At 34.8% G+C, this 25,979-nt stretch overlaps 1 protein-coding gene across 4 annotated transcripts in view; it reads right to left on the bottom strand.

Moving 5' to 3' along the window:
* The window catches only part of LOC106066440 (E3 ubiquitin-protein ligase HERC2-like), a 120,442-nt gene that overhangs the window by 69,694 nt on the left and 24,769 nt on the right, over positions 1-25,979 (bottom strand). For 2 of the 4 annotated variants that reach the window (XM_056038993.1, XM_056038994.1), the window contains exons 4-6: positions 1,870-2,070; positions 1,221-1,440; positions 587-728 (exon numbers count right to left, since the gene is read on the bottom strand). In XM_056038993.1, coding sequence (XP_055894968.1) covers positions 587-728; positions 1,221-1,440; positions 1,870-2,070 — 563 coding nt within the window. Of the gene's footprint in view, positions 1-586; positions 729-1,220; positions 1,441-1,869; positions 2,071-16,778; positions 16,955-24,399; positions 24,728-25,979 lie in introns of those variants that run through there. The other 2 variants (XM_056038996.1, XM_056038997.1) reach the window with 2 other exon arrangements.

The raw sequence follows: 25,979 nt of genomic DNA, 5'->3' as shown, positions 1-25,979 counted from the left end.
TGACTTGGCAGAATTTAAGTCATTGGTTAATATGCATGACTAAATGCATGATGCGTAGGACGTAATCATCTTCTTTTTTGAAGTAACGTCTGTATTATATAAGAAGTAGTAGCACATTTTTCACCAAAAATCTGCCTTAGTAAATCAGCAATCACCTTAACAACATTGGCAATCATTCAGCCAACACATTAAATGGACACTTTCTTATAAGCATTCTTTAACCACAGAGAGCTTTTTAAAAAGAATAATAAAAATCTAGCATTGAGAAATATTTTTTGTCTATCCTAAAGAACCAACAACATAGTCACTGGTTACAAACATTCAATATTATTGATGATAAAAAATATTTAAAGCATTTTAAAAGAATTTTTCATGAAAATAAATCAATATGTTTAAATGTAATATAGGGTTCTTGGTATAAAAGAAAATTAATTAGACATTTTTAAAGATACAAAATTTCAAAACTCAAAATCGTACAGCATGTAGAATTACAAGCCTAATTTTAATGAGTCCACAAGAAAAGAGTTATGTTTGTTTTTTGTTTTAAATTAGCAATAAAATAGAAACAGATGTTAATATGTCTTACCTGTAAGAGCTCACCACACAAATCAGCATCCTCCCCTGATCTCCAAGCACGTCGTAGAAAAGCAAAGGCAAAACTTAATGCTGCCCTGGATCCCACTCTAGCAAGCCCATAGGTGGCTTTCTCTACAGGCTTGGCTATTGAGCTGAAAAAAATGTGCAAAAATTTTTTTTTTTCAAAGGATAGAAATTTTTGTATTGTGATGTCCGAACCTAGTTTGAAACAAGTTTTTCCTATGTTCTATTTAAAATTGTAATTTACCTGCAGTTTATGAGATTCAAAACATAAGACTTATAGAAACACATGACTGGGTTTCTCAATGATTTCAAAACACAGGGAATTATTTAGGAAAAAAAAATAGGTATTCAAAGAGACAAAAATATAAGTTGATAATCACTGCAAATAGTGAACACACTAAACTTTTACTACAATCTAAAAACAATTAGTTGCAGTTTAGTTTCCATTAATTAAGTTAAATGAAGCAAACATTCCGTTAACAGTAAATACCAATTTTGCTAGCATCTTTTTTTATTATTAAATTCTTTAAATAGAATTGTCCCCATGTCCAAGCATCACCACAATCAGTAATTAGTCACAGTACATATTTTTAGCCAATGTACAGGCTTGGCTAACCTACCTTTTCTGTTTGTTAAGATTGCTTTGGTTGGCTTCACGTTTCTTAGAAGGTGCTCTACGCTCTGCCTGGTTCTGCCTACATAATGCTGTGAAATATCTCTCCAAGACTGCTATCCGCTGCTGCAAGCGTGTCATGGAGAGGGCACTGCTGAAAGCCTGCAGGCTGAGCTGCTGGTGCTCGTGAAGGATTCCATTTAAACATTGCTGGAGCCTGTGAACATCTAGAATAGAGGAAAGGAAATAAATAAGCATTTTAACTTGAGGCAAACCAAGATGAAAGAAAGTTTTATTTTTAATTTGTGGTTTAGAAATGAAAATAATCATGCAACAATAAATCTATAACCAAAAAAAAGATATCAGTACTCATTGCCCTGGTGGCATTGTTGCTGGGTGGTAAAGTGCTTGGCTTCTGAACTGAGGGTTCTCCGGTTTGAATCTAAGTGAAGACTGGAGTTTTGAATTTCAGGGTTTTTAGGATGCCTTGTGTCCACCCAACTCTAATGGGTAGTTGATGTGAGTTGGATAAAGTAAATGGAGTTGGTTATTGTACTGGCCATGTGACAACCTTATTAAACCATAGAAACAGATGACCTTTACATCATGATTGAAAGGGGTACTATTTTATTCATTGCCCAAATTTTTTATATTACCTGGCTGTTGTCCCCATGTCCAAGCATCAATTAATGGCTGAGAAGGAGGTGGAAGGGACCTCTGTTGTGCAGCCAAAGCTTCCTCTTCCTTGTCCAACTGTTGGCATGGCGGGCAGTTACATCCATTCTTGGGCCCACAGTGACCGTCACAGCAGCTGCATGACAGCACCTTCATGCCACAGTAGAATTTACCAGTTTCACCTGAATTTAAAATAAAAAATGAACCACAATGAAAAAGAATTAATCAAAGGTATAATATTAGAGGTATGACATGTATATGATCAGATGGAGAAGAATTCTTGAAATACAGAGACTAGAATCTTGAAATAATGGGGGAAAGGTTTTATTAGGCTTATATGGCTTTTTATATTCAAATACCTTTTCAAGATTTAATGTGAGTAAAAAGATCATACAAAATATTCCAATTCATTCAGTATTACATTTATAAATTAGAACTTAAGTTAGTCTATGTTGCTCATGAAATTATAATTTCATGTTAATGATCGCATAAAAACAATAAATTAGCAATGTCTTCAATCCTATGTATGTTATGTTTAGTCTTTTTATTAATAGATTTTTATGCATCACCTCAGATTTGGGAGACCAATAAACAGCATCGGTTGATAAAGATCTTCACTGATTTTTTTTATGACAACAATGACAATGATTTACGTCTTTTGTTCCAATACCTTTCATTTACTTGATATAAATACATTTTAATGCAGAATTTCTTTACAAAATCACTTTTATATTTTATCAAACTAACACATTGTTTTTTATACCCATAGAAGACTCAGTAACAAGATCAACATAAAGTAACTGTATAGATATGGGATAATACTAACAAGATGATAGAAATTTCCTGTGTAGCTTGGTCTTATAAACAAGACCAAATCAGTATCAGTGTAAATCAGTATTGTTATTTATACCAGTTTAAGAGCTCAGTGTAGTTAGGAAAAAGATCAATTCAAAGGGAATGAGTAAGTCATGCAGTTAGAATTCTATATTTATTAAACAGCTACTTTTCATTCATAATTTTGTTTTCTTGTTGCACCTATCAACAAAACCAAGGGATAGCTGCAATGCTTGAATGTACAAATTTAATTTAAAGTGCTATACTTTATATACACATCAATATCAAGTCTGAACAGCATACAAATGCTGAGGAATGCTGATTATAGATTATGAATTTTATTAATGTTTAATGACTTTGTATACCTTTAATATTATTTTAGAGATTTTAGGTATAGAAATAGATCTCAAAAGAACATTTATATTAAAGACTAGGGTTGTGTTTCTCTAATAATAGTTGTCCATTTTGGTTTAGAAAGAAAACACTACATGATGGATTTTATTTTATCATCATATTCAACTTATTCAGATGTGCAGTGGTCCCCAAGCTGTAAATATATTTCAAATATTCATGCAATACACCTATGAGCCCTTTTTAATTATTAATTAATATCAGTTGTTTATGATTAGGGAGAAATATAACATTATCTATAATTTTTTAATCAGAATGTTCATCAACTATGTTTCCAAACAAATTACCACATAAGACTAAAATGTCCAAACTTTAACTACTTTTACTTTTTTTCTTCTACATACTTGATGTTTGACATGCAACTAAGTAACTTTGGTAATCAAATATTGACAGAACCAAATAGCTAAAAATACATTCATTAATGTTTGACATGTAACTTAAGATAAAAACTGAGTCATCCTGAGAGTTTATTTTTTCATAGATGGGGTCAGGAGGAAAGGAAACTTTATACCAAGGTAAGTCATTTTCCCATTTTCTTTTCAAGTTCTCACACCTTTTTGTATGACTTTCATTCACAATTTGTTTTTTCCTGCTTCTTTGTCACATTACACAAATATTTCTTTAAAAAAAAAAGCTATTTAAAAGTTAAGCTTTTGTATCTGAAACTGGTATACAAATTTACACACAGGTTGTGTGCTGGCCATTATTATGCTCATGTCTTCAAGCACACAAACTTACAATTGACCTGTCACAGTGAACTTTATTTAGACAACATTAGCCAAAGGGAAATAACCAATTTTGTTTTTTTTCCTTTCCAAGTTAACAGTTTTTTTTTAAATGTGCAACCAGCAATAAATATATATAAATGGATACATGCATAGAATAATTTTCATCTAAAACTTTTGGAGGCCAGCTAAGACATTTTTTCTCATTGCTGAGACTTGGAGTTAAAGTGTAGAAAGTATGGCCACATTGAAAGTCACATTGATAGCTTCAGTGCTGATTGTTTGTGTCTTAAGTCAGACAGCATTAAGACCAAAGATAGGTTAGTAACTATATTTTCTTATATTTCTTTAGCATTGATGTATTTTTGTAAGTCGTATATCTTAAGACATGTCAATATAGATAATATTCTTTCATTTCCTTTAATTGCACACTAGAGCCAAAGATCAATATTTATAGCATCCGATTCTAGTATTTGTTATATGTACAGATATCTAGCTATACTGTTACATGTTTCTCTATTTTGACCCTTACAGGTCACAAATGACATCATTCTTGATTTAATTGTATTGTATGATCTTGGACAATTAACATTCTTGAATTTGTTATACTTTACAATCTTAGGAAACTTTCTTAAATTGGTTCCTCACTTAACAACAGGTCTGTTTAATGCTGACTCGAAGTTATGAAGACTTTCATGAATTAATTCCGTTTAATTCCAATATACGACCAAATTTCAAAGATACGACTGATGGCCGAGTGATATTTTAATTTTGGGCAGTGCGCTGAGCAGTGGCAGCACAATGGTGTGTTGAGTACGATAAGCTGGGCTGACAAAAGCTATAACTAAGAAGCCCAGAAAAAACTTTTGACCTAGACAAGAAGATGAGGATCAAATAGAAGTACATGTAGCCTGGGGAAAATTCTATATGTAATTTCAAGTATATACAGTACAGTATCAAAAGAAACAAAAGTTACTACATAACTCTTCTATTAAAAAATGATTAATACCTAACCTGAATCTAGGGTCACACTTTACAACGAAACATGCTTAATGATGGACTTTCTAAGTGGGACTAAGTGTAGTACAATCTTAGACTAGAAATATTCTTGAATTAGTTATACTTAACAATCTTAGAGAGGAAACAATCTTGAAATAATTATATTGTAGTATCTTGGGAAGCTAAACATAAATAACATTCTTAATGAGTTCTTTGTATGATTTATCAAACAATCAAATCCAACAACCTGGGCACAATTTGGTCCTAACAATCAGTTGGTCTGATTAACTGGAATCAAGTGTATAAAAGGAATTGTTTGGTACTTTAGGGTTCACTAGAAATAAGCAGCTGATCTAACTAACTGTAGCATTTAGTTTTTTAACTTTATGAAAGCTCAACATAATGCTACACAATCTAATTGTCAGCACTCACCCATAAATTGCATCAGGATAATAAGATTTTAAAAAAAATCAATTAAAGGGGAAAAAATGTGTTGGCTATATACTCTAAATTAAAACTCTTTTAAAACTCTATGATATGAGCACAAGAAAGTTTATATTTTAGAAAGCTTTAGATTTAGCAAGAGACAGAAGCTGTATTTCTAATTGTGTCTTAACACACCATCAAAACACAAACACAGAGTGATTTTTTGGCTGGACAGTATTGTTTTTATGTGCACAGACAGAATTTAGAGGTTATAGTGACCTACTATATTGACATGATCAACCTGCATGATTTTAATACTGATTTACTAGACTTGGAGAGATGTGTTCATAAATTGTGAAATACTGTTTAGATGATATGAGATTGTGTTTTTTTTATGACGTTTTGTTATACATAGTTGTGTAGGTTCCTATACCACTTTATTAAGTGTGTGCATCTAGTGATTCTAAGCTTAAAATCTGTGAAACCCTGGTTGTAGGTACTGCTGTGAAAATCAAGAAAAATTAACTTTTTGGGTTTATACTTGTGAAAAAGGAAGGAGTGTAGGATAATCTTCTAATTACTATTGAAAAACAAACATTACTAAAAGTAACTAACTCGTATAGCTCTATTCAATATCAAACTACAGCACTTAATTCACTACTACGTTTCTACCTCACAACCTACTGTCACTGTCATTCTGCATTACTGACCTCACGTTACCCTTGCTTGGCTGACCCATTCAACCACTGGATAGGGGTGCCACTCATACCCCTTAATAAATACACACACCGAAATCCTTACACAACAGGGGAAGCATTTATAAATCTCAAAAAATTATACTAAAAGAAAAAAAAGAGTGTGAAACAATGGTCTATAGTACTTAAAATTTAGTTAATGGGTGATGCTTTTCTTTTTTTTTTAATGGAATTAAATGGAATTGTTTACAAAGTAAGTCATTTTTTCCCACTTCACCTTGAAGATGCAACAATAGATTCCTAGCTTTTAGAACACAAATGATTGCTAACTCTATAAAGCATCTTAAGAACGGACCTATGACGATTTGAACCTAGTATATACTATTGTACTACCAAACTCTCTCTATTAAATGAACATGTTCAATGCACCATACTGCAAGGCCCTTATTGTTGTTGCTATTTTAGTATAGCATTTCTCAAAATTGAAATTGTAAAAAAGTAATCAAAATGTAATCAAAAATTGTCTACCACCACAAAGAGCAATTTATAAACAGTACAAATGTCTTCAAATGTTGAGATACTATAAAGTTGTTTTTTTCTAACTGTTTGGTCATAACCATTCTCATAATTACTATTAATCAGTGTGGAAAGATTACTTTCTCTCAGTTTCTTTTCATTATACTTTTTCATGAACTAAATTATTTCTGCTCTTACCAACAGCTACTTGCCGTAAAGGGACACAGTGCCGTAAAGCAACTGTTAAGACAACCATTGATAAAGTTGTAAGTAATTATAATCAATGGTATAAACAACCTTGCATCCTATTTTTGTTATCATTTGAAATTTTTGACAAATTAAGACAAACCACACTAACTCCTTTTTCTGTTCAATACCGCAGATATACTGTTGTCAGTCAGGTTTTACCAGGATTTCAGCCTCCTCAACAGACATTAACGGCAAGGTCACTAAAAGTTGCAAATGCTATGGTGAACCATAGGTTATTCCTGAATATTGAGCTTCCAAAAGAGAGGAGCAATAAAAAAAAGATTCCTATGTTTTTTACTGATTTAAGTTCAGATTTGTAGTAATCTAAATTATTTTTATAATTAAAAAATCTACTTATAAAACAACTTGCCATTGCATAGCACAAAGGAGCTTTATTTGACAGAAAGTCATCCCTATATTTTATTTAAAGATTTATGATAGGACAACTTTCTGGAAGGCACAAAATATAAGCCTACATAATGGTATGTACTTAAAAATCAAAATCCTTAGTATTTTTTTGGGTACAAAACTTACTTTCCATGATTTCTTAAGATTTTAATGACTTTTATCATTTTCCTTGAACACATTGTTTATATTAGAAAGTAAATCTAACTAATCCTAAAAAGTTTAGAGGTGGCATTAACCCATATCAGTACCAAAGGTTGATGCCTAAAAGAAATTTTTGCTGATAATGTAAAAAACTTTCCATACAAATAAAAATTTCAAAAACTTTAAATGTGTACTTAAAACTTTTCTGCATAATCCTATGACAATTATTTGTAATAGATACCATGTAATAATCTTTGTTTTAGAGTAAATATTTATTTATTTTTATTTTTTTTCTTAAAGGTCATAAGATTGTAAAATAAAATTTTATGAGTTTCCAAAGAACACATTTGTACTATTCCATGTGTTCATTTAAAAGCCATCTTTTTGGAGTTATTTTTTCTCTAAAAAAAAAATTGTAACTGCACATCTTTTCAAAAGAAATGGTGATATCATACAACAAATAATATGATATATAAGATATAAGAATGCATGACTTAGACACACTAAAACTTGTATTTGATTCCTTATTCTGTCAGTGCATTCTCATTTCATTTTCATGAATTTCTCTATCTTCAGTTGCAATATTTATAAGCATGACTCTAGTAATGTTTGAGAATCACTGCTGAGTTCCAACACATAAAGGTCCATTCACTCAAACACAAAGAGGCAAAGAAATCATTATTTACAAGTCTCTCTGCCTGTCTAAACATAATACAATCAGATAAGATTAAACTCAGTTGAAGGTTCTAAATGTGTTTTAAAAATAAATTTAAAAAATTTAATAATGTATAAATAAATACATCCTTTTAAAAAAGAAGACAACCTCCATTCTGATTGCTGGATAAAGGCCATGGTCAAAGGGAGATTATTCACCTTGTATTGTACATTCTTCATGTTTTTAAGAAAGCTAGAAATAATTTTTTTTTTCCTGCACTGGTTTTTGCTCTTACATGTTTTAAATTTTTGCCTTTTTTTTTTTTAATTTCAATTGTTTTCAATACTAATCCATCTAAATGTCCTAAATATACTGTCTCTAAAACTTCTTCACAGAAGTCATGATTGTTGAATTAATGATCCCCTCCTATGTTTAGGGTTATGCATGCAGTGTATTGTAAACATTCATTTCATCTGTATAATTAGTCATAATACATATAATGCAAGACAATTAATTACCTGGATAAATAAAAATATGAAAAATCAGAATGATGAATATGGTTAATTTTAATAGGAAAACCACTTTTTTTTCCTATCATATAAAACAAAAAAAAAGAAAGAATGTGGGCTCATATCTCTATCAAGAATTATAAAACAGCTTATATATAATTTGAATATTATAGAAATAGTGATGATTCAAGTCTTCTCCACAAATAAACAACAAGAAAATCTATAGATAACACGCTGGGACAAGTCCCAAAAAGCATGTGGAGTTTGGGAGCACATGATGCGCCTTGACCACACTTATATATAATTTGAATATTATAGAAATAGTGATGATTCAAGTCTTCTTCACAAATAAACAACAAGAAAATCTATAGATAACACGCTGGGACAAGTCCCAAAAAGCATGTGGAGTTTGGGAGCACATGATGCGCCTTGACCACACTTATATATAATTTGAATATTATAGAAATAGTGATGATTCAAGTCTTCTTCACAAATAAACAACAAGAAAATCTATAGATAACACGCTGGGACAAGTCCCAAAAAGCATGTGGAGTTTGGGAGCACATGATGCGCCTTGACCACACTTATATATAATTTGAATATTATAGAAATAGTGATGATTCAAGTCTTCTTCACAAATAAACAACAAGAAAATCTATAGATAACACGCTGGGACAAGTCCCAAAAAGCATGTGGAGTTTGGGAGCACATGATGCGCCTTGACCACACTTCGCCTTGACCACACTTCCCCGTGATGGAGGCTGTTAAGGCCTGAGCAAGCTATTATAGCACAGTGCATGACAGGCCATTGTCCTGTTGGCTCATATTTCTCATGGCTATGGCCAAATTTTGAATCACAGTGCCCCCAATGAGGGAAGAAGTGGAAACCATGTCTCATATTCTGTTTGACTGCCCCAGACGTGCTGATCTCCATCTAGACAGGTCTAAGAAACCAAATGTGACATGTATACACTACTCAAAACAGCAGGGTTTCTGTCTAGGGCTTTTGTAAGAGAGGATTTGAGCCTCTCAAGCCCTCACTCAAATGGAGTTTGATGATGATGATATAACATTTGAATAAATTACTTATTCAATAAAATTGAAAGTAATAAGTTAAAGTAATTAGTTAACTTTGCCTAACTTTATGAGTAAAAAGAAGAAATATTGTAAGAACAGGATGGAATAAGGAAAGAGATTTAGAACAAAAAATGAAACATTTAAATCAAAGTACAAGTGAGTTTGAGTGATACTTTGTAAAAATCTTTTTGATTTACAAAAAAAAAACAACTCTTTACCTACCCTATGTGTTTGAATATTCATTATTATAAGATAGTATGTGATGATTTACTGAATGATGTCTATAGACTCAACATGGAACAATGTGAAATAACAAATCACTGTTTAATTGGGCTTAACTAAAACAGTGGCCCAGAGTAAGAGTTTATCAGGGAGGAGTGGGATTCAAAGTAAAATCTTAAAATATGTTCCTCCTCACTGACACTTACAATGAAAAATGAGAACTTTTTAAAAATCAGTCTTGTAAAATCTATCCATACAAGCTTAATGTCATTCCGAGAGGGATGAAGTTAAAAGAGCATATATGAGTATGTGGCATGTGTGATATTTAGGACCACGAAGTCAAATATGGATTAAACCTTGTTCAGTTCACAGGTTAAAAATAACCTTTACTCCCCAACAGACCCACATTACAGAAAAAATAAATCTCCATAAAGAATAAACAAAAGTTATGGTCAGCTAGAGAAACATTAAAAAAATAAATGGAAACAATAGGAATAATCTGTGACCAAAATTCTTTTCAAAAACCACTTTTTATAAAGAAATGTTTTCTAAAAAAACAACTCTAAGAATTAAAACAATCAATTAAAATCATCTAGATATAGTCAATCAATAATAAATAAGATTCCAACAACTCAATGCTTTAAAAAAAAAGGGGGGGGTAGCCTCCTTCAGGTCTGACATTAGCAAACTAGTCGAACAAGCCAATAAAGAAATTGGAGTGAAAATCAGCCAAAAAAATAATCAGAAGCGTGTGCTTCAAATCTAAGCTAACAAGAAAAGAATATAGAATGTGTACGATACTTTCAACACATACAGGTTGTTGAGGATAATTGGGAGAGGGGTACACGCCAGTATGGGAACGGAAATTATTCATCAATCACAAAGCAGTTGGAAACACTTTTTAAAACAGCTCAAGAGATTTGTTACAACCAGTACATACACAAACACATACACGAACTGTTGGAAGTGATCCAAGCGCCGACTAGTTTTAACCAAGAAAAAAAGTGTAACGGTATTTGTAGAACACGTTGCAGACGTCATGGCTGAACTCTTTGAACTTTCTCGCTAATGACATCACCATCAAATACCTCAAAGCCAAGCAAGTGTTATTGCTAAGAGGAGACATACCTTGATCAGATCTATGGTACATCAACGTTAAGACTAGAGGACTAGAAGTGAATGTGCTGTCTCTAAAACTACTTCAGCACCATGCCAAATGTAGATGTACAATACATGTACATAGTGAAATGGGAGAATTCAATGTGGTGCAGTGGATCTCAACTTTCAAAAGAAACGAAAACTTTTAAAGACGTTATTATTGTAAACTGTAGTTTGCATCTTGCGTAACCCACGCCAGTCACTGACCACACAATATCATAAGTAACATATGGCCGCAGAAGTGCTCCGTCACAATATTTGAGCCTTAGAGGGAAGAGACCCTTTGATTCGACATCTGGGACAATTCTGATAAAGGAGGAGAACTTTGAAGGTGTTGAGGAAATCAGATCGTAAGGATGCATAGTGGGCACCCCAATGTGATGAACAGGCATTCGTAGCTCAATTCAGAGTCGACCACTACCCAACAGGCGCGTACTTCGGGAGATTTAGAGAGAACTATAACTCAACAATGCGCCACTGCAAACCATTTCCTTCCATTTCTTGAATATCTCTAAAAAGGTAGGGTACGACCTTTCCTTCATTAGTACCCACCGTTCATTCTGCTCAATTCTTTCAAATACATTAAAGAAAAAAATAAAACCCTCAAAAAACGTCTTTGATCAAATTTCAAAACTAAGCGAATATTGCTTTATATCTCTAAACCTTTTTAAAAAGTTTTACTACAGCTAATGACATGGAAAAGCTTCACACACATAGCAGAAAAAGGTATCAATAGTCGGTACTTCACACTAACGATACATTTAACTTCGGCCGAGATGCAGTAAGTGATGAATTCAGCGAATAGTTTGGCGACAACTTGGCTTCCAGAACAAACTAACAATTAGTTTCCACGGCCAAAATTCTCGTAAATAATAACTAAAACCTGAGGACGTCTGGCACAGACTCCCACAAGTAAACATACACAGAACAATAGCGTCTTGACACACAGTGTCGGCAAGCTATTTGTACAATGTCATCTTCACATTCAAAGACAATCTAATGCTGAGAGAGGATGTTTTTTTTTATTTAAACTCCTTTCTGTTCTTTGCTGTTGAAACCAAGAGACAGCGATACTTAACTTCAACGCCGAAAAGAACTCGCCCATTCCTTGTACAGCCATGTGCTGTTTTGTTGATTTTATTTGGGATCGTGTTCAAGTCTTCGGTAAAGACGTAAAGGGTCCCCAATTATTGAGCACAAGGCTCTGATCAGATCCAAATGTTTTATAATACATTGGTCACAAGTAAATTACTGACATATCAGTCTTCAAAGCCATCAGTTATACACCTATGACCAGAATGTCGAATGCAAGCATCGTTCTATTGTATTAATGGCAAGCGAACAAAATAGCACAGCTTTCTATTTCAAGAAAACAGGAGGAGGAGCTCCTCAAACTTTGCAATAAACAGCAGTCATAATAGTTTGGTCAACGACATGTCTTGATAACTTAGCATGAGATTGAAACTAAGAGAAGAGACCGCAATTAAAGAATTAGGTCAAAGTAGACCACAGAAGTTTAAAAGGTTACTGTATAATTGAAAAGACACACAAGATATAAAGTTTAAATTTCAAAGAAAATCTGAGAAATGATGGTCTTTGTTTCCTACAGATAAACCTTGAGCCATTTATCACAGCTAGGTTACTTATACCCTATTCACTACAAGCCTGCGCTAACGGACAAGCGAACTAACTAGAATGTATCATCTATTGTATAAGATTAAGTGAGGTAATAGCCTCTCAATACATTAATGCCAATTATTTTGGGCGCTTCTTTGAAGTGACTACTCCCGTTTATCCCACAAACAAATGAGCGGAAGTACTTCGATGTACTTCCTTTTCTTCGCTTCACGTGCCTGTGCAATGTCAATCATTGGTGAACATACCCAGACACGTGATCAGTTCTCATCTAGCAAGTTGTAAGGAAGTTTTCAAAGCATGTTTGGTTATCCCAACCTGATGATTTCTGTGGCGCCAAACTTCCGTTTTCCGTTGTTTAAGGAACTGCCTTCTGTGTGTTTAGTGTGCTCTCTAACAATCTGTTTCATTAGGAAAACATTTTAAAGAATTTTCGTTGAAAAAAAAAGGCATAATTGCACTATGGCTCATGAGGTTGTATAGACTTATATCGAAGGTTAATATATATACATTAATCAGTGGTTCCCAAACTTTTTCGACTAGTAGACCCCTTGTCATGTTTTCCCGTATTCTGTAGACCCCTTGCTTAGCTAATATTGCGATTTTGCTGATTCATGAACTTCAAATGCATGTTTTTATTTCTAACCGCAGTCAGGTGAAGACGTAATAAATTCCACATGGACGTTATGACATGTTCAATAGGCAATGTCGATTTCACCCTTATTAAATGTTGTTTTAAAATTAGATCTTCAGCATGCGACAAATCCGACGAAGTGTCAAAAAGAAAAAAAAAATCTTGTCAACCAAAAGCTTTTCCACAACCATAGTATTTCAATGTGAAGGAGCAACTGGTGAAAGTTTTTGTCATTTTCTTGACACATTTGTGCAAGTTATCTCGTATTTAACTAATTGATTCGGTTAACTGCGTTGATAACTAATTGAAGTTATTCATGCCATCTACCACCTTTCGGCTGTCAGTGGATAACTCAATCAATTACTAACACTCCGGGTACATATTCCACAGTACAACTGAACCATGAATGGAGCTATATTCGTTGCTACTGATATTATAGTTAAAGGGATTGTATTATCGTCATAATAGTTCTTCAAAACATTGAATATTGATTAGCCCTTTTGTCAATTATCAGTTTTCGCAAAACGTTTGTTTTTTCGTGGATTTCTTGATAAAACGAACATGAGTCAATAGAAAATGTTTCATCTCCAGGTACGGTGGAGTCGTCCACTTGTAATAAAGTACTATGCTGTTTGTAAATAATTTAAAAAAAAACTTTCCATGTCGCAATAGGCCTTTTAATTGTTTTGTTGCTTAGGGTAATGCTTTAATAAGATAATATGTAGCTTTGAGGACAAAATAGTTTTTAGACTTCTTCAACGGCAGGCAAAATCATGTTTTTCCTGATTTCGCATTAAGTGAAAAATATTTTAAGACACTTGCAAACCATCATCTCTTTTTGATGTCAAAGCAAAGATTTCATCCAATGTAGGTATTTTCTCAACTTTATTATTGAATGTTCCAAATATTTCAAATCTTAATTCATTTTATAAGAATGGAATCATTCCAAATGATCCTCCAGCTTTGGTAGTTTCATAGTGTCAGTATATAAAACGTTGTCACATAAAAGGGACATAGGCAATATAAGTTTGACAAGAAAAGAAACAAATTTTAATTTTAAAAAATTACCACTACTGTCTACATATCCTATTTAAATTAGGCCATGTTCTACATTAGTGTCCTGTAGACTAGTTTAAGCTATTTAAATGAGGTATTAAAATTTAAAGTAATTTTTCATTCGAATAATATAATTAAAATTTGAAAGATCACCTATAATAAGCTATAAATGTTTAACATTTGTATTAGATAATTGTTAATTTCATTATTGTAAGATTGAAATTAAAATCAAGACCTCCTAAAATGAGATCCACTCTCGTGGACCCCCCTTTTGCATCTCATAAACCCCATTCCTTTTTTCCCTTCACTTTTATAGACCTCTTTGGAAGTCGTCCTATACCAATGGGGTCTACATATACTACTTTGGGAATCACTGATATAAATGCACAAAACTACGTTTCAGTTTGTACTACGAGTTTGAAATAATAATAAATGTTCATTATCATTGAAGAGATACGTCTTACAATGGACAAGTGTACATTACACATAACGTTAAGAACGAGAGCACCCAGAATATACGTTCATACAACAGTTTCACTTCAACATTGCTTGTGATGCAGAATTTTTTTCAAATATATAGTTGCCGTAGTGAAATAAGGCATATTCATTGCTTTTAAGCCTCGCCTGGGCTCAAATAACTTATAATTAGTACACACATGTTTTAATAAATGTTCATAAGTTGGGATGCCAATAGAATGATCAAACTGTTAATACGCTTTCCCCACTTGTGGGACAGGACAAGTCATTTCTGTTGGGTATCTAAGCCGCTGCACAAAGGTGAAGGCATAAGAAAATCTGAAAACGTTTAAGTTTCGAGTTTCCCTGTTAAAATAACCTTTCTTTACTCTGAGGCACCCGTCCCAGATGCAGGCCACACGAAGTCGCCCTCTTTCTGGCGATGGCAGGTTTACTTTGGAAGCGATGTTTACGTGGTTATCTTCCCCTTGACTTTACAGCGGTGGTTAGTTTCAGGAAGTTATTTTTGCCTGGGATAGACTCTCTCTCTCTCGTCTGCTGGAGGGTTTAGAGCACTTACTTTCGATTGTTGGATCACATCAACGGCTTAACTTTTAATAAGAGTCTCTCTAGTACTTCAAACAAGACTTGTCCTAGAAAAGTGCTCTTTTGAAGAAAAAATAAAGGGACACCACGAGTGAGTATTCCGACATTGTTTATCGAACACAAAGCATTAAATACCTTCAATTGATTCTTTTATTTTATGAAGATAAAACTGGCAGACTCACTTTCTCTCACATATGCACACACATACACAAGCAAATGGTTTTGTGTTGAACATCGTCGTTAGAGAAGAAAAGGACTCAAGGGGCAAGAACTCGATATTTAATTTATACTAAATCTGAAACAAATATGGTTGGTCGTTTCAATTATTCTATCCATACAATGTCAATAGCAGTAATATCTGAAACTGAATGAAATAGGCAGTAGATGACGTAGGCAGTAGAAGACATCTATCAGTGTTTCAAAAGCCTGAAAGTATTTCCCAAATACAAAGATGGCATCTCTTCTAAGCCTTTCCATGACCCAAATTGTAGTAAACATTAAACATTTACATCTCCTTTAAAAAAAAAATCACGCAAATGTTAATCACTAGAGCAGATGATCAACGATGTACAACAATTGCCTTGTTACAAAATAACGTATAAAGATCTATTTCCGCATAATTTCGTTATTCGCTTGATCCATTGTGTCTATGTTTATTTCGTCGATGTATAGCCTATGACTTTATATGTAATGCTCCCTGTCAGCGGATCCTATAATTCTAGTACGCAGCATGTGTTTCTAATTTAGTCTTTGTAATGAAACAACAAGCCTTAATGCATACCATTATTTACATGCTAATAAATCAACGTTGACTCGTCAGGTTTGGGATAAATATTAGAGACTTTCTTTCTGTTTTTGTAATAGTTAAGGATTTAGTCGCTGATGTTGTTATTTTGATTTGTTTACTGTTGTTTGATTAGTATTTGCAAGTACGGTATCTAAGAAAAATAAGATTAAATCTGAATAATTGGTTGCCATTTTAACTCCTGTTTTTTTGGTCTGTTATGTTATTATCGCAATAAGCCTACGTTTGTTTTTTCCAACAGTATTTAAGACAGATCTAATTGGTATCGTTATTTTTAAAACGAAGACTTGTTCAAGATTTCAAGCAGTACATACACAATTCGATACATCAAACCGTATTTCAATGAATACAAGAAATATTTGTAATTGTGTATATTTTTGTTTTGTATGGTATCGTAATCGAGACATGAACACAGGAAATCAAGAAGCCTGAAATACTTTTTTATATACAAAACAAGTAGGGCCTAAACCACTGCACGAAAATAAATAAATGAAACAGTAAATCTAACTAAATTCAATTCCAAAGAACTTAAGAAGGAACACTTTGTTTATCTCCTCTTCGTGAAACACACATCCACAAACTCTAAGCTTACCGACAAACAGAGAGAAACAAAAAAGAAAATCACCACCACCCTGAACACTATAGTCTTCACAGAGGACACCTAATGACTTACTATTAATTCCGACACGAAATTAAAGGTAAACTCTGCCATCTAATCCGAGGAGCACCTACACGCACACAAACAAAGTCCAAAGCAATGCACGAGCTGCGAAACGTAAACAAGCCTCCATATTTCAAACAGACGCCAGATCCTAGCAACTCATTTCTAAAGTTCCCTTCTCCTCCGCACGAGAAATTAAAACGGCTGTAAATAGTGCGCACGTGGTGGCAAGGCTCAACATAAACAGTGACGCAAGACCTGAAGTGCAGAACTCCTCCTCCCCATTGGCTTTCTGCCGAAACCAATGGGAACCATTTTCAAATAGTTTAAAAGATGGCAACGAAGAGATAACCTCCTCCTAGAAACAAAATGTGGAGGTCCCGAAAACTAGAGGAGATATTGTACTTTAATAGCTGAATGCAAAGATCTTAATTTAAAAAAAAAAATGTATGCTGCCTTTTTAACATGACCTTCTGTACAATGTATACATTTTATTATGCTATAGAACTAGTTAGCATCGTGAAAAGAAAAGTAATAATTGAAAAAATAAAACTATCTATATATGGTAACCCTTGTAAGAAGAGAAGTATTCCACTGCTGTGTAAGCAAATGTAAGCAAATGGAATGGGGAAAAAATTAATATAAAAAATAAATGAATAATGTTGCCGGCGTCTTCAATGTCGGTATTAGTTCAGGTAAAAAAAAGGAAAGGTACCCTCTTCAGACTTTGCGATCTATGGGATCAGATGAGGTAATACTCACCTGTTTCTTTGGCCGACGGTTTACGAAAGTGCCATGTGTTCTGCACAACGACTTTATTTTCCAGCGTATGTTTGGTAGGCCAACCCATTAGAGTTGGGCGGACTCGGGGGGTATCGTTAAAGTCTGGAAGTTCAAAATCCCAATCTTCACCGGGATCCGAACTCGATAACATCTCGGTTCGGATGCAAAGCTCTTTATCTATCGCCGTCCAAGAAGTCTTCATTGAAACTTGAGGTTCAAACTCTAGTTAACACAAGAAATCTTACACAGACAGTTCTGGAGATCATAACCATGTCAGACAAAATGTGGCCGACAAAATAACCTCGCTAGGCAATCTGAACATTTTATATATACATATACAACACTCAAGAAAGCTAATGTCAATATTGAAGGAACCATATTAGGACAATATCTAAATATTTTTTTAACCAAGAAAGCAATAAAGAAAATATTGTTAAAAATCTCCGAATGCATTATCAACAATTCGTTGTCAGGTTAACATTTGAGCACCAATCTCAGCTGTTCTTTTCGAGCTTATATTTCGTCTTTCATAATGAGACGTCAATTATATTTCGATACTGAATTCCTTCATCTAATTACAAGAGGTCATTAACAGGTGTATAATATAGCGACAGGAGTGACAGTGTGGTATTTTGAGGTACAGGTGGTTTCACTTCCAGTGGTTAGAGTATTGTGTTAAGTATGGTACTAGCGTAATTTAGAAGAGTAAAATGCTCACCCTTTTTTTTTTAAACAAACCTTCAAGGCCAAAAGGTTTACAAGTAAGTAAAATACATCACCTGACCAACGTAGCTGTTGGAAGAGACAGGGGGTGAGAAAAGAGAAAGAAGAAGGCCGAGGAAGAAAAGAAAATAAACGAACAAAAGGAAATCGAGGTTCGCATACTGTTGACCTTATTACCTGGTGTGAGCAACCAAATCTCTGACAGATACAAGCGACTACTTGAGACACAAACAGGTAAATATGAGAGGGGGAAGACAGCAGAGAAACAGCGTCATGAGCAAAGGTGCGGGGGGGGGGGTAATAAAAGTGCGCTTCCCTGGGGGAGAGGCAGTGGGGCAGTTCGAGAAGAACATGGGCACCAATGGAATCCAAGGGGAGCACCACGAGGAGGATGTGGGTGAGCAAAGTTTACATAGCCGCCCCGAGCACAAGGTTTCCGTTAATGACGGAGATCAGACTATAGAGTCAAGTCCATTCTAGAATTTGTGAAGGGAAAAAAAGGGGGCGGGGAATAACACGTGAATCAACATGGATGAAGACGTTATCCTTAAGAACATTACGTAAATATAGCATGTACTACTACTATCCCAGAGAGAAGGCTAACTCTGTAGAACAATGCTTCTCAATATGGGGTAATCGTACACTTAGGCATTCTAACGGACTTTTAAAAATGCACTTGATGAAGATAATGGAATTTACCCAAACTATTTTATTAATTTTTCAATCAAGCATATGAGTGTATAAATAGCAGAGAAAAAAAAAAGGAGGGGTACCCGATTGTTTAAAAAATAAGGTCAGATCATGGGGTACCTGGCAATTAAAAAGCAATGCTGCTATACACTTAAGACGATAAAAAAGGAGATGGGAATATACAGCCAAGTAAAAATGTGCACACATCACAGTTAACAGGTAATGAATAAGTTGCTTTTTGACAGTGTCAGAGAGCGAGGAGCAAAGTCCAGCATAGTAGGTAGCCATGATTAATTATAGGTTAATAATAGGATTTTTAAAAAATGAATTTATTGCAAATACATGTAGGCCTATACATATTTTTAACTAGATTAATTTGACTGATAATTGTATAAATATCGGTACCACACATTTATTCAGCTTTGTACAATGTACCCAGATTGTCAACACCTTGCTCTAGAATAGAAACAATTAATGAAGGTAAAAAAAGAGATGATGCTAAGTTTTCCAACACAATAGCCGCCTGGTGGCGTGGTATGTGCTCAGTACTGTCACCTGAATGGTACAGGGTTCGAACAATGCCCGCCGCTATCTCTACTAAAGGTTTCGGTTAGGATGTAATCACCTTCAATCTTGAAAGAACATCCTACAAAGCAAACAAACAATGTCTTGAAAACACAAAGTAGTGGGGAACTATCACAGACCTTCTTCAAATACAGCAAAAGCAGTACATGCTCGAATAGCACATTTTATTTCATGGCAACGGAAGAATTGAAAAATTAAAAACCTCTACAGAGTCATCAAAAAGGAAGTTCTTTATTGGATGTTTCTTTTCAAGTTATAAGCAATTACGTTGAGTATAAGGAGAGAAAAAAAAGTACAAAGCCCAAACATGATCAAGTCGTAGCGCAGTTAATTGCTCAAACAAACAATCTTGTTTAAATAGCAATATTACAGTTTATGGTCTCGTTAATGCTCTCGTTACGTGTTCTCAATTACACAGACCAGATTAATGCTCTCGTCATGTAACCTCAATTACATAGACTAGATTAATGCTCTCGTCATGTAACCTCAATTACACAGACCAGATTAATGCTCTCGTCATGTAACCTCAATTACATAGACTAGATTAATGCTCTCGTCATGTAACCTCAATTACATAGACTAGATTAATGCACTCATTATGTGCCCTCAACTGCATAGGCAAAATTAATGCACTCGTTATGTGCCCTTAATTGCATAGGCAAGATTAATGCACTCGTTATGCACGGTACCCTCAATTACATAGACCAGGTTAATGCACTCGTGATGTGCCCTTAATTACAGACCAGGTTAATGCACTCGTTATGTGTGCTCAACTGCATACGCCAGATTAACAGGTTAAGATTTCATTGTCAAAAACAGACGGGCTAAGAAAATTCAAAACATGGCAATGGGTTGATGCAGGTCGCACCTGACAAATCCTAATTCCCAATCAAAAATGACAAATGATGACATCTCGGCAGTTTTGTTTTTTTTATTGTTTACTTCGTGGGTAAGGCTGAGTCCCACACGATCGTCAATTGCAAATATTCAGACACAGTGGTACCATGGATAGCTTGGGGTCGGAGAGGAGGGAGAGAAGAAACAATGAAGAAAAAAAAAACATTAAGGAAGATTTAGAATTAAATCTTAAGTAGCAGAGGTTACAGAGGAATTACACAATGTGGTTATAAATGAACCACATGCAAAATAGCAACAAAGAAGAAATTAATATTTCCACCAAGAATACCCATGAAGGCGCCAATGAATACCTCAGAATACACCAAGAGCAGCCATGAACTTTCGAGCAAGGCAAAAAAAAAACAAAACAAAAAAAAAACTATCAAGCAATCCGACTAAATTGGTGCGGACTAGAGTTATCCCAAGTATTTTAAGCGACGAAAAAAAAAAGATGGGGAGGGGGGGGGGAGAGAACAAGTTTTCTACTGTCACTAAATAGCAGGGCCGGACTTAACTACTGTGGGGCCCTATGCGAAACGGATTTCGCGGGGCCAAGTTTGAATAGGGATACGGATAATAAGTAAAAATTAAAAGTTTGTATTAGAAAATAAATTCGTATTTGCATTTTATTCATTCTTTATTACCTACAGAATTACTGTACGAGCCTTGCGTGTAGCGAAGTCCTACAGTCAATCATAAAAATTATATTTCCTACATAGATCATGCTCAATAGCAAGAATTACCTAATGTTTCTATCTATCTACGAGAATTGTTGACCTCAAGTAATTCTTCATTAGTTTAATTAGCACGAGAAGCTTCTTTCACCAGATTCCACAATTACGGGTATTGCATAATGCAGTTTTTTTATCGCGCGTAGGATTGGCGTTTTCCATATTGAATAACACCCGAAAATGACAATTTTTGTCTATATATTTCAGGAGATTTGTATGAGATTTTAATAATTTCCGGACTTTTTTGTATATTTTGCAATTTCAGGAGATTTCCATGAGATCCTTCTAAATCAGGAGGCCGCGCGAAATTAGTTATAAGTTATTAAAATGGTTTAATATAATAATTTACGCCACTGCGGTCAAATAGGTAGTAATGGCCTAAGACCGGCCCTGCTAAATAGCGGCGTATCCTACGCCGTTGGTCGACTAGTAAGTTATAAAATAGTCACAGTGCATTTTGTACATCTGTTTCTGTTAACCAAAAAAGTTAATGACAAAAATCAGAGCTGCTAGTAAACTAAGGCATGGGGAGGAGCACAAAATTTGTCTGTAGAGTTTAGTCGTGAAGTCATGTGTGCGTGTGGCAGTCAGCTGATAAAACCTCCTCACATATGGCTTTTAATAAAAAGGTAACAAGTATGACTCAGCCAGCTGCTGGTCTTCTTTTTTTTTTATTGTTGAAAACTTTTTCCTTTCAAAGCTTTTAATGAAGAGCCTGGTAGAGCTGTGTCAGGCGTAGACGAGATGCTATTGCCAACATAATCTCACTACAGTCCTAACGCAAGGCATTTAGTCTTTTCAACTAGATAACTAGATTATCTCTAACACAAACAATTGTTCATACATGCTGAAGCTTGCGTTGGATGAAAGATGCATGAACTGATGATGTGTCTGCGTGTGTGTTCAAATGTGTATTATTGACATGCTACAGAAGGATCCTATGTATCACATTCAAAGACCGCATCACAAACCAAGAGATTAGAGACAATGTTACTGCAGCGATCGGACCCCATCTTGACCTGCTAACTATCGTAAAAAAAACGTAAGCTAAAAAACTATGGCCATATTACATGGTCTTCGAGGCTCGCAAAGACCTTCCTTCATGGAAAAGTACCAGGAAAAAGAAGAAGAGGCAGACAGAGAAAGCGATGGGGAAACAACATAAAAGAATGGACGGGCCTGCCATTGAAAGAGGTTCTATTAAAGGCAAAAGACAGAGAGGAATGGAGAAAAATGGTCGACAAATCTTGCATGGTGCCCCCTAAGGTTCAACAGACTAACACTAAGGGATAGGTAACAATTTAAAACAATGATAGTATGCTAAGACTGTGCTGCTTATGAGATCCTCGGAGTTCGCAAAGACTTTTATATAAGGAAGAGTCAAATGGAAAAGAAGGAGAGAAGACTATGGTAGTGATTGGAGGGCAACATTAAGGAATGGAAGGGCCTGTCTTTGGGAGACACCCTAAGTCTTGGCAAAAGATAGAAAGAAATGGAGAAAGACGATCGTCAGATCATGAGTGTTTTCCGAAGTGTCCAACAGGCTAATGAACAGGTGAGGGTAAAGGGGGTCAAGGCTATCTAAAAGTCATTAAAGAGCAAAGTAACGTCCATCATGTGGAATAGCTGCTCAAGAGCGAGATCTGTTAGTGGCATGACTAACTCCCAGTGCAGAATAAAAGCTTTACTAGCGTGTTTATGTGTAGAAAGAAATGTTATTTTTTTTTACATTTTCTTTTTACGGCGGTTGGTCGTTGTGTTGGCTCATGACACCCTAGTTAATCGTCGGTTATGAAAACAGATGAGCTTTACATCATCTGCACCTATAGCTTGCAAAACCTGTAAGTGATACCACTTATTGCAGCGAGAGTGCACATATTGTAGATATATTGTATCAAGAGTTGTACCCATACATACGGGACACAGAGTGGGTGCCAAGAAGTCTGAATAAAGAATTTTGTTTACATGTTTACATTATGAAAGTGTTTGTTGTTTCAATTCAATGGTTTATGTTAACACATAATATCGAGGCAGAAGTCTTACTTTTTTGTAAACATACAAAGGGGGAAAAAACGTATCATGATGCATGCTGATAGGAAGTGCATGGAAACAATTAAATCCAGCAATTAGACATACGTAAGAGATTGAACTAAATGTGGAGAGAATTGAAAGGTGTTATTCGTACGTTAAGACCTACCGCAAAACAGTATAAAGCCATGTACAGAAACTGCTATAGTTTTTTTAATACATTTATACACATAACATTATACTGTTCAGTATTAAAGGTTAAATTTGAACCGAAGTGTTACGGAGTGTGTGCGATTGTATTGGTTGAATGAATTCTGATGTAACTTTTTACCAAGACTGATGCTAATGAATGGAGATGAAACTGGCTGCGTGTGTTTATTTGTAGCATACATCTACATTGAAATTGTTAGCTGTATAAATTTGTCAATTACAGTTGGGTTTTATTTAGTTTCAAACGAATTGTAAATTACAGTTGGGTTTTATTTTATTTCAAACGAATTGTCAATTAAAGTTGGGTTTATTTTGGTTCAAACTAATTATCAATTATAGTTGGTTTTATTTTGTTTAAAAATTGTCAATTAATAATGGGTTTATTTTGTTTCAAACAAAGTTTTCGAGCTGTATTCAACATTTGTATTACAATAATAGGCGTGCAATGGTTTAGTTGGACTAGCTGTGTACAACCCAACGACGACCTGTAAGCCACACCCGACGCAGAGTACCTACCCTCAAATCGCACTAAAATGTGGCATATACAGCGTTATAAAGAAACTGTTATTCATTTATACTATGATACTTACACAGTGCCCTGTTTACGGCGAAACGTGAACCCAAGTACTTAACCTCAGCTCGCAATGAAAAAACAAAAAAGTTTCATGCAAAGTTTGGCTACATCATCAAAAAAATATTCTAAAAAAATTGTTATCGTTCACTAGCCAAATGTAAGCTTTGAAAACATGTTCAGGGGAAGAGATGTACTTTGCAATGACGCCTCTTCAAAGTCAACACCTCACATTGGTCATGATGTGCTTGTTGGGTGATGATTTCATTTCTTCTTATCTTTTTTCTTTGACTTTCTTTAGTATTTCATTTCCATTAAATGCTTGCAATGTACGTTCAAATTTACAAATATCACTTCGCCAATACTGAATTGCATTACAAAGTGTTGTAACTAAATAAATAAACTTTGCACTGACCTCTTTAATAGACAGTCATTACATACTTGTCCTTCTTGTTTTCAAGAAATGTAGCATCATAAATCCCGCGAAATACGAAACTTCCGATAGTGTACATTAGTATACAGACATGTCGAAAACAGGTACTTTATGAAAGAGAATGTTATCTCTAAAAGAAAAGAGCCTAAATCACCAATACGTTAAAAAAAAAGAGTTGTTGAAATTAGAATATAGCACAACCGTGACAACGTTAGGCTCATTCTAAACTAGAGAACAAAGACTGAAGAAGAATGAAAGTGAGAAAAGGAAGACGGACATTCATCTTAGAGGCAGAAAAATGCTAGCGTAAAAAAGAGGCGATTACTTCCCGTAGTATCCAAAAATAATGTCAGGCAGAGCAGGGGGAAGGAAAAAAAAAGGATGATAAAACAGAGCCAAGAGTTCACTACTCTGGGAACAACGGGCGGAAAATCACCGAGCAGATTGAAACCGGCTGTAAAATAAAAATACGTTTACAATGTATTGTGGAACAAAACATATATATTACTTTTACATTCAATTGTCTATTAATACTTATCGTGTGATTATGTTTACGAATATACGGTCACCAAACTCAATGTATTGTTGTTTTCAACACATATCTGGTAGCTAGCTGAATGGTGATACATCCATGTTTAAATCATAGAAACGTATTCGTCGTCCCTATTTCTTCGATGACATAAAGACAATCTGAAGCTAAACACACAGTTTAAACAAACCCTACCCCCCCCCCCCCCCCCATGTAAATTATGAAAGTGAGCAGAAACATTCAAAATGTACTCTCTGAACTTGGTTTACAATTCAATCTAATCTACACATAGTAAAGTAAAACACGCCTTTCAGATCTTGCGATCTCTAGGGCGGATGATGTAAAGGTCATCTGTTTCTATGGCCGACGGATAACGAGACTGTCATGTGGCCAGCACAACGGCCAACAAATTAATTTTCAACAACTAATTTCAGGTACCCATTAGAGTTGGGTGGACTCAGAAGCGCCCTTTAAATCCCGAAATCGAAATCGACAATCCCAGTCTTTGGCGAGATTCTAGTCCCGGGACCAAGCGTTTTAATACCACTCGGTCACCACGCCCCAAATCTACAAATTGAGTGAAAATAATTGAATTACTTGAAATCATTTATTTAAGCATTAATAATAGACAGAAGCAGTCTGGGCAGTCTGTGGACCAGATGATTCTGTGTCTATGGCCGACAGACGAGCGAGACTTTTAGTCTGCGAAAAGGGGAGGGGGATAAGAGGACATTTCCTAATCAGGGCCAGCATCACAACCAAACATGGTAGAGTCCAATTTTAGAACCCCTACCTCTGCTGTTTCTTAAGCATCGTCGAAAAAAAAAAAGGCTTCAAGAGGTCGGATAACACAGTAGGCCGAATATAGTCCTATGGTCGTAGTTTGGACATCACTGTTTTAGATTATGTCACCAGCGTTGTTTTTACTGCAATTTTCCTCCGTGGCCTAACCTCGAAAGGGGAAAAAAATTAAGGGGGTTTTAACATCTTACTACAATACATACATTATGATCAAATGATAGATATAAGAAAC

This window comes from Biomphalaria glabrata, chromosome 8 (genome assembly GCF_947242115.1).
Source record: "Biomphalaria glabrata chromosome 8, xgBioGlab47.1, whole genome shotgun sequence".
Lineage (NCBI taxonomy): Eukaryota > Metazoa > Mollusca > Gastropoda > Planorbidae > Biomphalaria > Biomphalaria glabrata.
This window is presented reverse-complemented; position numbering and strand designations above follow the sequence as displayed.